At 40.8% G+C, this 11,933-nt stretch overlaps 1 protein-coding gene across 4 annotated transcripts in view; it reads left to right on the top strand.

The window, feature by feature from the left end:
• RAB27A (RAB27A, member RAS oncogene family) overlaps nt 1-11,732 on the top strand; it is a 66,985-nt gene extending 55,253 nt beyond the window's left edge. For all 4 annotated transcript variants that reach the window (XM_070422374.1, XM_070422382.1, XM_070422365.1 and 1 more), the window contains one exon: nt 9,557-11,732. In XM_070422374.1, the coding sequence (XP_070278475.1) occupies nt 9,557-9,755 (199 nt within the window). In that variant the 3' untranslated portion in view covers nt 9,756-11,732. The remainder of the gene's footprint in view (nt 1-9,556) is intronic.
• Nucleotides 11,733-11,933: the final 201 nt, after the last annotated feature.

An 11,933-nucleotide genomic window follows, 5' to 3' on the forward strand; every position in this document is an offset into this window, starting at 1 on the left:
GGCCCCGTGGGAAGAGGCCAGAGGCTGCAGAGCTTTGACTATCACCTAAGGAGAGTGCAATTGGTTTCCTGGGGGACAGGGAGTTGCTGAAAGCCTTTGAGCACAGAGGGATGTCATCCGCACTTTTCCAGATCAGTCAGGGTGGGCGGGGGTTGGGGGGGCTGTGAGGGGGGTATGGGCAGGAGGAGAGGGGAGATGGAACAGGAGGAAAGACTGGAGACAGGGAGATTGCAGTGATCTGTGAAGTAGGGAGGGGCTGGATTTGTGAAAAGGAAAAGGACTAAATCAGAGAAAATACACAGGTCGGGCAGAACAGGATTTTACATCTTAAATCCAGCACCGGGAAGGGGGTGGTTCCCATCAACTAGGCTGGCTCACGCTGGTGAGGATCTGCAGTCAGATGTGGAGGTTTTCACTCAGGGTAGAGGGTGGGGAACCATGTTAGAAGCACCTGGGGAGCTTTTAACAAATACTCATGTTCGGGCCTCGCCTCTGAGCTTCTGACATAATTGGTCTGGAGTGGTTTACCAGGCAGGGTTCTGTGAACAAACATACTTACAGAGGGGTTTGACTTTATGCTCTCATGGGAGCTGGGTAGACAGTCTCTGTCAGGTGTAGTTTTGTGTCTGATGCTGCAGCTTGGGGTCCAGAGGACAGGCAGTCAGGAAGGGAAGCTGGATCTACAGTGGTAGAGAGCAAGAAGCAGCTGGACCCATACTTACTGACCCAAACCTTGTCAGTCATTGTCGCCTCTGACCTGGATGGCGTGGGTGTCCTGCAGCAGCCAGGGCTCTGCTCACAGAGCTAAACACTCACACCTGGCCCAGGAGTGGGAGAAGCTGGAGGAGGATCTAGGGGAAGATGGAGCAGGTGCAGGTCTGGCTGCTGGCTTATGCCAACGAGATGAGCCAGCAGGTAAGCAACAACGTGGGAGAGCTACAGAATAGCTTCTGCTTCACTTCCGTCCCCCAGATCTCTCTGTGGTCCGACCTACCTGGGAAGGGAATTCTGGGAAATGTCATTGACATATTCAAAGCCACCACAGGTGGGGGCCTGGACATTGGTATCTTTCAAAGCTCTCCATGTGATTGCATGCACAGGGGTTGAGATATGCTCTCTTCCTCCCTTGAGAGGCACTCCTGTAATGTAGTGGTCGGGACCTGATACCACAAGAACACAGCATTGAAGCTGGGAGCCATGTTGCAAGGAGGTGAGGAGGAAATAAGTGATGAAGCAATGGAAACCACGGGCCTAGACCGTGCTTTTGAGAAGTGTGCTAGTAAAGGTCAAAAGAACAAAACCTAGGGCAGCCAGTGCAGTTAGCTACATCAAACAAGTATACTCTCAAGTTTGGGGCAGAGTCGGGATTGACTTCCTCCTCCTCCGAGCTTCTTCAGCCCTTTGCTGGTTTCCTTGGTTCATTCCACATCCTGCCTGAGCCCAAGGTTGCTTTCGAACTATGTGAAGAATCTGGGGATACAGGGATTGCTTTTCATCTGTGCTCAGATTACAGGTTTGGGGAGTATTTTAAAGAGAGAGGCTCAATCTGAAGTTTCTGGATTGAATAAAGATGAGGAGAGATGGGATTAGCAGATAAGGGAATTGAAACTATTGGAGAAGAATGGAAAGGAATGGAAACAAAATTCCTTTAACATTTAGGAAGTATAGAGTATAGTTCTGTAGGCTGTGCCCTGCCTGGGAACTGAACTGTGACCTCCAGGCTCATGGGTCAATGCTCAACCACTGAGTCACACCAGCTGGGCATGACATATCTACATATCATTTGTATGTTGTCTGATAAATTTGCATTTTTGTTACTATTGTGCTGCCTTCTATCCTCAATTCATAAAAATGGATCAGTGGTTCACAAGTGATTCTCTGAAATATACATTCAGAGAATGACACACTGTGTCTCAGAAAAGCTTTGCAAACCTAACAAAGGACGTGTTACAGTGCAAATACGGAACATACATCTGTGTGTGCTGGGACAAGGAAATCAGAGAATGAGAACTCCATGCAGCAGCCCGAAATGGAAAGAGCGAGCTGAATGCATGATGATGACTATCAGGAAATTTAGTTTTAGTAGACTAAGAATCCATTTATCCCTAATTTCCTGCAGAATCTTTTTTGCTATAGACTTGGTTAAATTGTAATATGATGTTCTTGAGCCACTTCCTAGCACAACAAAGTGGATTATTGGTAAACCAATCAAGTTCTTATAGAACAAGTGCAAAACAATGCTTTGCAGTATGTTACATTGAATAATATTGTCATTGAAGTCAGAGGAGAGAACAAAACAGAGGTTTGTTCAAATTCTTAGTCCTGCCAGTAAAAACTATTACAAGTCACACTGTTGCTGAAACATTTTTAAGAACAGTTACAAAGCCCTGGCCTATGTTTTTCAGTGATTAGGGCATGACCCATCAACCAAAGCGTCAGGGGTTCAATTTCCTGGTCAAGGACCTGTACCTGGGTTTAGGGTTCAATTCCCCACCCTGGGGACATGTGTTGGGGGGCAACCAATTGATGTCTCTCTCTCACATTCATATTTTTTTCTCCCTCTCTCCCTCCCTCCCTTTCACTCTCTCTAAAAGTCGATGGAAAAATGTCCTCAGGTGAGGATTAACACACACACACACACACACACACACACACACAGAATAGCCACAAAGTCAGTGACAAAGATAGCAGACGAGAGCAGTATTGCCAACATTCCTCTTGTAGGTGACGCTGTCGGAGCTGAAGCTTTAGTGTGCATCAGAATCACCTGAGAGCTGTGACCCACCGTTTCTGATTTTGGTAGATGCTACTGCTGCTGCTGGTTGAGGACGGCGAGAACCACTGGTGTAGACGCCAAGTTACTGTCAGGTGTGCCTGCTGGCAGATACTTTCCTGGACAAAATAGCTGGACAGAACACTTATGCCCAGAATAGAAAGCACTTGTCTACTGATACCATGCATGGGTGAGGGTAGCGTGCTCAGTGACTTCCCATTGGAAACTCTATGCTAAAAAGAAAAAGGATTTTTTTTTCTCACACAGTTCATTAAACCAGCTGTGATATAGATCGGGAGGGACACTAGGATTGGTATGGAGGGAGCACCAGCCCCTGTGGGCAGGCAAGGACTTTACTCTGGTTGCACCTAAATTCCCTCCCACACTCTGCTTTACTTACAGAGGATAGTCGGTGGTCATTAGAAGACTTTGTCCTTGATTCAGAGTTGAGGATAATAGAGAAAATTGTGAATGCGATGAAAGCGTGATAATTGAATGTACATATTTCATGTGCTGTGCCAAGAAATAGGCAGCAAATGTTTAAACATTGAGATAATTGACATGTAATACTGTATTAGTTTTTGGTGTACAATATAATGGTTTGATGTGTATATATATATTGCAAAATGATTACCAAAATAAGTGTAGTTAACACTCATCACCACATATAGCTACACTTTTTTTTTAGTGTGTGACGGGAACTTTTAAGGTTTAGACTTTTAGGGGCTGCAAAATTAAAACAACTTGTGTTCCCACTGAAGGCTGCTGGCTATTGATGAGGAAGGTGCTCAAGAGTTTCTGGAATGAAGGATGACTTTAAAAACATTTATTTACCACATTAATAATATGAGTACAGACCATTTCTGGAATTTCAAGCGGTTTAGCTCAGCAGAACGCTCTGTGTCTATCTAGCCTGAACTAGAGGAAATGGGGTATGAATAGCCTGATCTCTAGTAGTTTGATGCTTTGCTAATTGGATGACATCCTTTCTTTGAGAAATAAATTAATTATGTGTCATTGGGCATGTTTTAAAACCACAAACATCAGCTGCAACTAAACACACAAGGATTTCCAGAGCCCCACACAAGTCAGAACAGGATCTGGAGTTCATTTGGCACCATCTCCCAGGCTGGACAGTCCATACCTCAGCCCTTTACTGCAGCGATTTTCAGCTGGTGTGCCGCAGAATTTAAAACATGCAATGCCTGATTATTTAGTTAGGAGCACTGACCTCTTTGATTGTCAAATAAAAAAGGACAACAGTCAACACAACAGTAGCCATTCTGTGGGAATGTCCTGTCTTGAGCCATAAATATAGGGCATATAACAGAGTTGCATCTAATTGGTTACATTGCATAATAAAGTTTTATCTGATTGGTTAATTCTTGGTACCAGAAATCTTTATATACAAGTATAGGCACCTTATTAAAAAAAATTGTTTTGGAGCCTGGCTGGTATGGTTCAGTGGTTGAACATTGACCTATGACCCAGGAGATCATGGTTTGATTCCCATTCAGGGCACATGCCTGGGTTGTTGGCTCAATCCCCAGTAGGAGGCATGTGGGAGGCAGCTGATGGATGATTCTCTCTCATCATTGATGTTTATATCTCTCCCTCTTCCTTCCTCTCTGAAAAAAATAAAAACATATTTAAAACAAAAATAATTTTTAAAATCCCTTTGGAGTAAAAAGGGTAGGTAATTACTATCTTTTTTTGGTAAATTAGTAAAAATTATACCTATTTTTGTCAGATCAGCAAAAAATATATTTTTTGTGTGCCACAGAATTTTAGTAATTAGTTTACGTGTGCCATGAGATGAGAAAGGTTGAAAATTGCTTCTGGACTGTACTAGCATATTCATTTAGCATCCAAAAGATCATTAAAAGTATGAGACTTCATTTCCTACTTTAGTGAAAAATTTCTCCATAATTTCTGATCCACATGTGAGCCAAATATCTAGAACCATTTGGGAGAATTATCAAATGCACTTGCTTTTATTTCTGAAAAATTCTGACTGGAAACTTGAATCTCCTAGTTTCTTTGGAAATAAATAATAGAAAAGCAACCAGTTAGACGCGGGTCTTAATTTATGGCATGAGCTAGGGATATAGATATCTTAGTGAAAAACCGGCAAGTGATGCTTCTCATTGATTTGAAGCTGTTTGCCATTCTGATTATGTTATTTCATTTCATTTTTAAATTTGTGATTCATCTAGTTTTTAAAAGCACACTAGATTGGTGTTCTGCATGTGTTCCAAATGGCCATTAAATGGTCATTTACAGATTGATATCACCATTAGCTGCAGAGATTTTTTCCCCAAACGTTGGGAGATACTGCTCCCTGGTAATGCTATATTAGCGCCACCACGTGGAGAGAAGGAACAATACTATTCTTTCTATGGTTAAAAAAAAAGAACTGATCCTCTTGAATTTAAGATTACTGAACTTTTGCCTACCATATTTTAGGAAAAACAGAACATCATTTTTAGAGAAAATCTCATTAGATGAACTTTTATTGAGCGTTTGCTGGATGTTAGGCTTGTGCTAAGCCCTTTACATGTATTATCTCATTGCCTCCTTACCATGACCCATGAGCCACGGTTACTCCTCTTTACAGATACAGGGAAGTGTTCAGATTAAGCACCTCAAATTCCTTCTAAAAGTCAACACCAAGAATATATGCACATAAAAATATTATTAACTCCATCCACTAAACTTTCTGTGCCCTTAAGACAAGCTGAGCAGTCCAGCTTTCAAATGTGAGCACAAGGCACATTTCTGTCTCTGAGGCATCATTTTATTACGGAAGGAAAGTCTTATTTCGGGGTCTTCTCTATGGATCTCATCTGGTTTGCTTTTTGTCTGGCAGTTCAAAGAGCTGAGAGTGGAGTGAGCTCTAGTATTCTATTCCCGTAGAAACAAAACCCTCTTTTGCCCTAATTGCTCAGAAGACGCCGAATGATCAGTCTAAAGATTTTCAAGTTGTTAACCTGACTCCTGGTCACATGACCTGGAGGTTCACAAAGGGCAGGAAAGTGTACTTTTAATTGAAAGGTATAAGTTTGTTACTTGCATTTGGGGTTATAAATCTAAACTACATCTTGTTAATATTGTACATCTCTTAATATGAGAGACTTGAAATATACATCTTAACTCATATACCCTGAATTACTACAGATCAAATATTTGCTTAAGTTAGTAAACATTAGACAGTAGCTCACAGCGCTGCTAGAGGCATCCGTCATTTATATTGTAGTATTAATAAAGCAAGGTCCATTTTGTGTCAGCACTTGGTGATGGCCACTTGGGGGAATGAGGTGTTTGGGGAATGAAGGGAGGCAAATGCTTTGGAGCACTTTGGCTGGGACAGGTAAGTCTGAGTGAACCATCCTGATGCAGGAAGGCCTGGTCCCAGATATCAAATTTAGTCAGGGGCACTGACCTCTTTTCCCTTAGATTGTCAAATTTAAAAAATGACAACAATCCAACACAGCAATAGCCATCCAGTATGAATGCCCTGTCTTGAACCATAAATATGCAGGTCATATAATAAACTTGCATCTTGGTCACATTGCATGATAAGGTTGCAGTTGATTGGCTAATTCTTGGTATCATATATCCTTATATTTTGGAGAAAAAAGGGTAGCTAATTACTACTACTATTATTATTATTATTATTATTATAAGTGCTTTAAAGTCAACTCAATCCTTATAAGAAGATCCCGATATTACCTAGTTTTACAGATGAAGCAGCTGAGGCACAGAGATGAATAGCTTGCCAGTGTTACACAGTTGGTAACAAGTGTTACTAGATTTGTCTCCAGGAAGCCTGACTCTAGAGCAGCCGTGGGCAAACTACGGATCCGGCCCGTTTGAAATGAATAAAACTAAAAAAAAAAAGACCGTACCCTTTTATGTAATGATGTTTACTTTGAATTTATATTAGTTCACACAAACACTCCATCCATGCTTTTGTTCCGGCCCTCCGGTCCAGTTTAAGAACCCATTGTGGCCCTCGAGTCAAAAAGTTTGCCCACCCCTGCTCTAGAGGTTATGGCTCCTGACCATTGTCCAAATTGTCTGTAACTTCCACGCATAGGTTTTAAAAATACTATCAACTATGTTTTCTCATTTATGCCTTCAAAGTGACTGTGAGGTAATTTTCAGGAGCTGAAAGGGAAGAAACTATGGAAAGTAGAAAGAGGTTAAGGCATTCCATGAGTCTGAGGACACGAGTTGGAAAGATTTATAATTGCGTTTGTGCAAATTTTAAAAGTTAGATGTACATTATCATGACTAGTATTTACAAGAAGTTTACTATTCGACTACGTTGGTTTTTTTTTTATATTTTCCATTTCAGTCTATTATTCTTAGAGGGAGGGATGCATTTTTCAGTTGCCTTTCCATGAAACAGTATATTTCTAATGGCAACAGAGTGAGCAGGTCTTCCCCTTAAGTATAAGAACTGTTCTGTAGACATTAAATGAGTCTTCATGGGTATAACTGAGAAAGAACATAATGAAGAAAATGTAAGTATTTAAGTTTTGAGTCCTCTCAATCCTAAATTCAATTTCCGTAACAATGGCAACATCACAAACTCTCCCTCGGACTTAATTCAATAACATCATAGATACTTGATGAATAATAATTTATTGAGTCCACATACAGGGTGCTCTCTTAACACTTGGTAATCAAATACTGCATGAGACCAGGGGGTTAGAAAATATGTATTATCTTCATTTTGTGGATAAGGTGACAGATAAAGAGGGCGGAGAAAAGACTGACAGTAACCAAAGTGGTAGATAGGCAGTGGTTACAAAACCACTAACACCATGTAATTTGCCTGGTAGACCCTTTTCTGATCAAGATATTTTTGAGTCAGCATATGAAGGGCTATCAACGTGGGCATGGGAGAATCATTGCAGCAACCATGTCTTGCAAAATTTAGAGATGGATAGAGAAATACTCAAATGAAATCATAGTTTCTTACCAGTTTTTAGAAGCTGTACTAGAACAGGAGAGAATTGCAGAGGTCAAGTTCTAGCTCCTATAGGAAGTGTGCAGTGAGATAGCACCTTGGGGAATCCCAATGGAGAAGTAACCTTCTGTCCCTAACGGCCTAACCTATTTGTAGTGACATAAGAAGCAGAACAGTTCTGCAAACATCCGTAAAAGCTCAAGAAGGTTTTAAAACTGTAAAAGTTCTCATGTGGAAGCTGCTTCTAGCCAGGAAATAATACAAGAGTAACTGAAATTGTAATCAGAGTCATTAATGTAGGCATAAGATGCTAGGAGAATGCAGGAAAACAAAGACATTCTATAAGAAAAGTAATAGTGGACGATTTTAAAGTCCCTATAAATGTAAGAAATATTTTACTCAATTCATTTGCAGGACTCTCTGAGGTGCTAAACAGTTTACTTTCGGAGTTTTTTCACATCAGAGATCATTTTGGTCAGATTCCTTACTAAGTGGTAGAAATGAAATCAACAGTTTGAGGAAATACAACTTATTATTATCATGGCTTTATTAAGAAGCAGGAAGAATTTGGCAGTTGATTAATCCTGTGGTAAAGATGAATTCAAATGTATAAAGGGTGATCACCAAGAGATTATGTGAAAAGCAGCCTTAGAGTTTTGAAATAATGCTCTGTGAGTTACTTAAAAAATTATACATATACCACAGGCCTTTGGATAACAAACCAAGCACACTTAAGATAGATACCCGTGAGGAACTCTGAGATGCAGAATTCAGAATGTCTGCAAGTGGCTGGTGCAGGAATACCAGCTGGAGTTGACAGGCAATAAAGCATTTGGCAGACACCGCCAGCGACCTCTCATTTCTCTCTAATGCAGTCCCATTGCCCCCCGCCCCCGCCCCCAGCCATGTGCAGCAAGTAAAAGAGATTTACCTGTTTTGGAAATCCCCACATAATGTATGTAAGTTTGCAACCAGTAGAGGCTATGACTAAGTTGGTTACTGGAATCAAACAGCTGTGGATCCCACTACCAGTTCTGTTCTTTTCTAGCATTGCGAAATGGGGCAAGTTACTTCGTCTTTCTGGGCCACGGTTTAATATTTGTAAAATGGGAATTAAAACTTTCAGAAGTTTCACATCTCTATTAGGGATGCAGTGTTAATTATTTTATTTTATTGTTTTTTAACTTAAAAATATTTTTATTGATTTTTAGGAAGGAAGAGGGAGAGAGAGAGAGAGCGAGGGAGCAAGCATCCATGGCTGCCTCCTGCATGCCCCCTATGAGGGGTCAGGGGTTGAGCCTGCAACCCAGCATGTGCCCTGATCCGAAATTGAATGGGCAACCTTTTGGTGTGCGGGACGATGTCCAACCAATGAACCACACCGGCCGGTCTTTTTCACTTTTTAATGTACCCTATGGTAGTAAAATGCTTTTGTTTTGTTTTGTTAATTCTCACCTGAGGATATTTTTCCATTGATTTTTAGAGTGGAAGGGAGGGAGAGGGAGAGACAGAGGGAGAGAAACATCAATGTGAGAGAGACACATCAATTGGTTACCTCCCCGTTGTGTCCCAACCAGGGCCGGGGATTGAGCCTGCAAACGAGGTCTGTACCCTTGATGGACATTGAACCCAGCCCCCTTCCGTCTGCACACGGCTCTATCCACTGCGCCAAACCTGCCAGGGCAGTAAAATGCTTTTGTTGCCTGCACATTTGTACTCTATTTTATAAGTTGAATTATCAAGGGCAAAGCCCACTGTCCTTTCCCTCTAGCGGTCATTTTCTGAGTCGCCTCTCTGTCTTCCAGAATCCCCTACTTTGAAACTAGCGCTGCCAACGGGACAAACATAAGCGAGGCGATCGAGACGCTCCTGGACCTGATAATGAAGCGGATGGAGCGGTGCGTGGACAAGTCCTGGATTCCCGAGGGCGTGGTGCGGCCCAATGGCCACCCCTCTGCTGACCAGTTAAGTGAAGGAAAGCCGAAGGGGGCCTGTGGCTGTTGAAGGCTGAAGTGAGCTCCACGATGAATTGAGCGGCCCGTGTCTGAAATCTCCTCTATGGGTGACACACGGCACAGAGAGAGGTTAACGGGCCTTGTGTTCAGACTCCTCACTATCCCGATTAGGCCAATCAATAAAGCATCCAGTTTTAAAATCAGTTTGCCGCAGCTTTTTAAATATTTCTCTAAGATTCAGCCTGAGAGTTAGGAGGAATGTTGCACACAGCCGAAAGTGCCTTCTAAAACCTTACCTAGCCAATGGCAGTAGATCATTCAAGGATTTGGGATTTTTGTAGCCACAGAAGAGTGCATTTATTGTGAAGAATGACTGAAGATAGCGTCACCTGCCTTAACAGAGATCGGCCCAGTGTCTCACATTCGAGATCTTAGATGCAATTATAAAACTATCAGTCTTTAACCCAAATGGAAATATCTTACTTGTACTGTAGGTGACATTTTAAAATGCCTTGAATATTAAACCCCTTGAATATTAAGAATATGCACAAACATCGGGTTCAGTGTCCTCAAATATTAATTCATGTAAGCATTCTCTTTAAAATGAGTATTGGACAAATTATGGCCACATCTCTAGACCCTGGATAAACTGGATCAATCAAATATGTACTGACTGTGATTCTTGTTTGTGGGGAAGGGATTGGGGCTGAGGGCGGGGGTGGCTTACTATAGCATGAGCAACTGAAATGGGGCTTAATGCCCAGTGCGGCTGCTGTGTTCCCATTGCTCTTCAGGTTTGATAGAAGGGACAGAGAACTAGATTGTCATGGCTTTAGTTCACTGTGATCTTAGCATTTATCCTTGGCCCACACGTGGCCACATCTGAACATAGCTGGTGCTTATGCTAAGTTGTTTGTAATAAGTAAATATTTAGCTTCTTTTTCTTCATATTTGTAATGTTGGTCTGGTGTCCTCTTTCAATTGGCATGTGAACTACCAATCTTCGGTCTTCACCATCAGGCTCTGGATTGTTGATCTGTGCAACTTGTTTTATTTTTGCATTGGCGGAGTTGAAGGAATTTGTTCTTAATTATGTAAAACGTCCTTTTGCTATTTAGTGGACAATTTAATAAGTGGTTACATTTGCACTCCAGCTCAATATAAGGAAAATAAAGTGTTCTACAGCCTGTATTCTTTACTGGGATCAGGGGCATCTGTATTTGCTGGGTCTTGCCAAGGTCACGTATTCTACGTTGCCAAAGTGTCTTTATACCCAACTAAAGATGGTTTTAAAATGTGCTTTGTGGCAGTTTGTAAAGGTCAAAGGGGACAATTCTTATTTATTAAAGTGGTTTAAATAGATTAAAATTTCCAAAAAGTTTAATAACTATTTAGAGAACAACACATTATAATTTAAATAAATGTATTTACATAAAATAAATATAAATGTATGTTGTGGTAGCAGATGTTTAGCAAAGTGTAATTAGAAAAATACAACTTTTTTGGAAAGTAATTGCTTTTACATGATTATTTTCAAATGGCTTTTTCTTGAGTACCTATTCTGTTTTGTTTTGTTTTGTTTATTTTTGCCACAACTCCCTTAAAAAACTTAGCTGTGGTTACTAAGGTGTTATGTATTTCTGTCCTTAAAATGAGACCTTCTTTTAAATCCTAAAGAAGCCATTGTGTCCTATGCATTTGAATTGTATATTCTGGTGAGGAAAGATTCAGACACATCAAGGGCAGAATCATGCTCACAGTGGTACCTTCTCAAGTGGCCATGTCAGTGGAGTAAATCATATTTTTACATTTACATATCAGGGAACATTTTATATGGTCTGTTTGTATAATTAAAAAGAAGATGATTTTGTATGTTTCTGTTTTTTTAAGAACCAAATGAGCAATTAGCCACAGATCCTATTGGCCTTAAACATAATATACAATTAAAACATGTATACCTGATACAGGGCACATACATGAACTGTCTTTAATTATTGAAATAAATAAATTGTATTCTCTTTGGAAATTCATTGTTTAAATTTGTTATTGAAGTGCCATATTTTTGTGAGTCAATGTATTTTTCTATTTATAAGTCTGTGTAAAAGTGAATTGTATCTTCAGTGAGTATTGTGCCAATTGAGCTTATAATAAAGCTAGAGGCCCGGTGCATGAAATTTGTGCATGGGGTGTGTGTGTCCCTCAGCCCGGTCTGCACCCTCTCACAATC

The sequence above is a fragment of the Myotis yumanensis genome, unplaced genomic scaffold (assembly GCF_028538775.1).
Source record: "Myotis yumanensis isolate MYYU_CA2020_CCGP unplaced genomic scaffold, mMyoYum1.0.hap1 SCAF_1, whole genome shotgun sequence".
In the NCBI taxonomy this organism is placed as follows: domain Eukaryota; kingdom Metazoa; phylum Chordata; class Mammalia; order Chiroptera; family Vespertilionidae; genus Myotis; species Myotis yumanensis.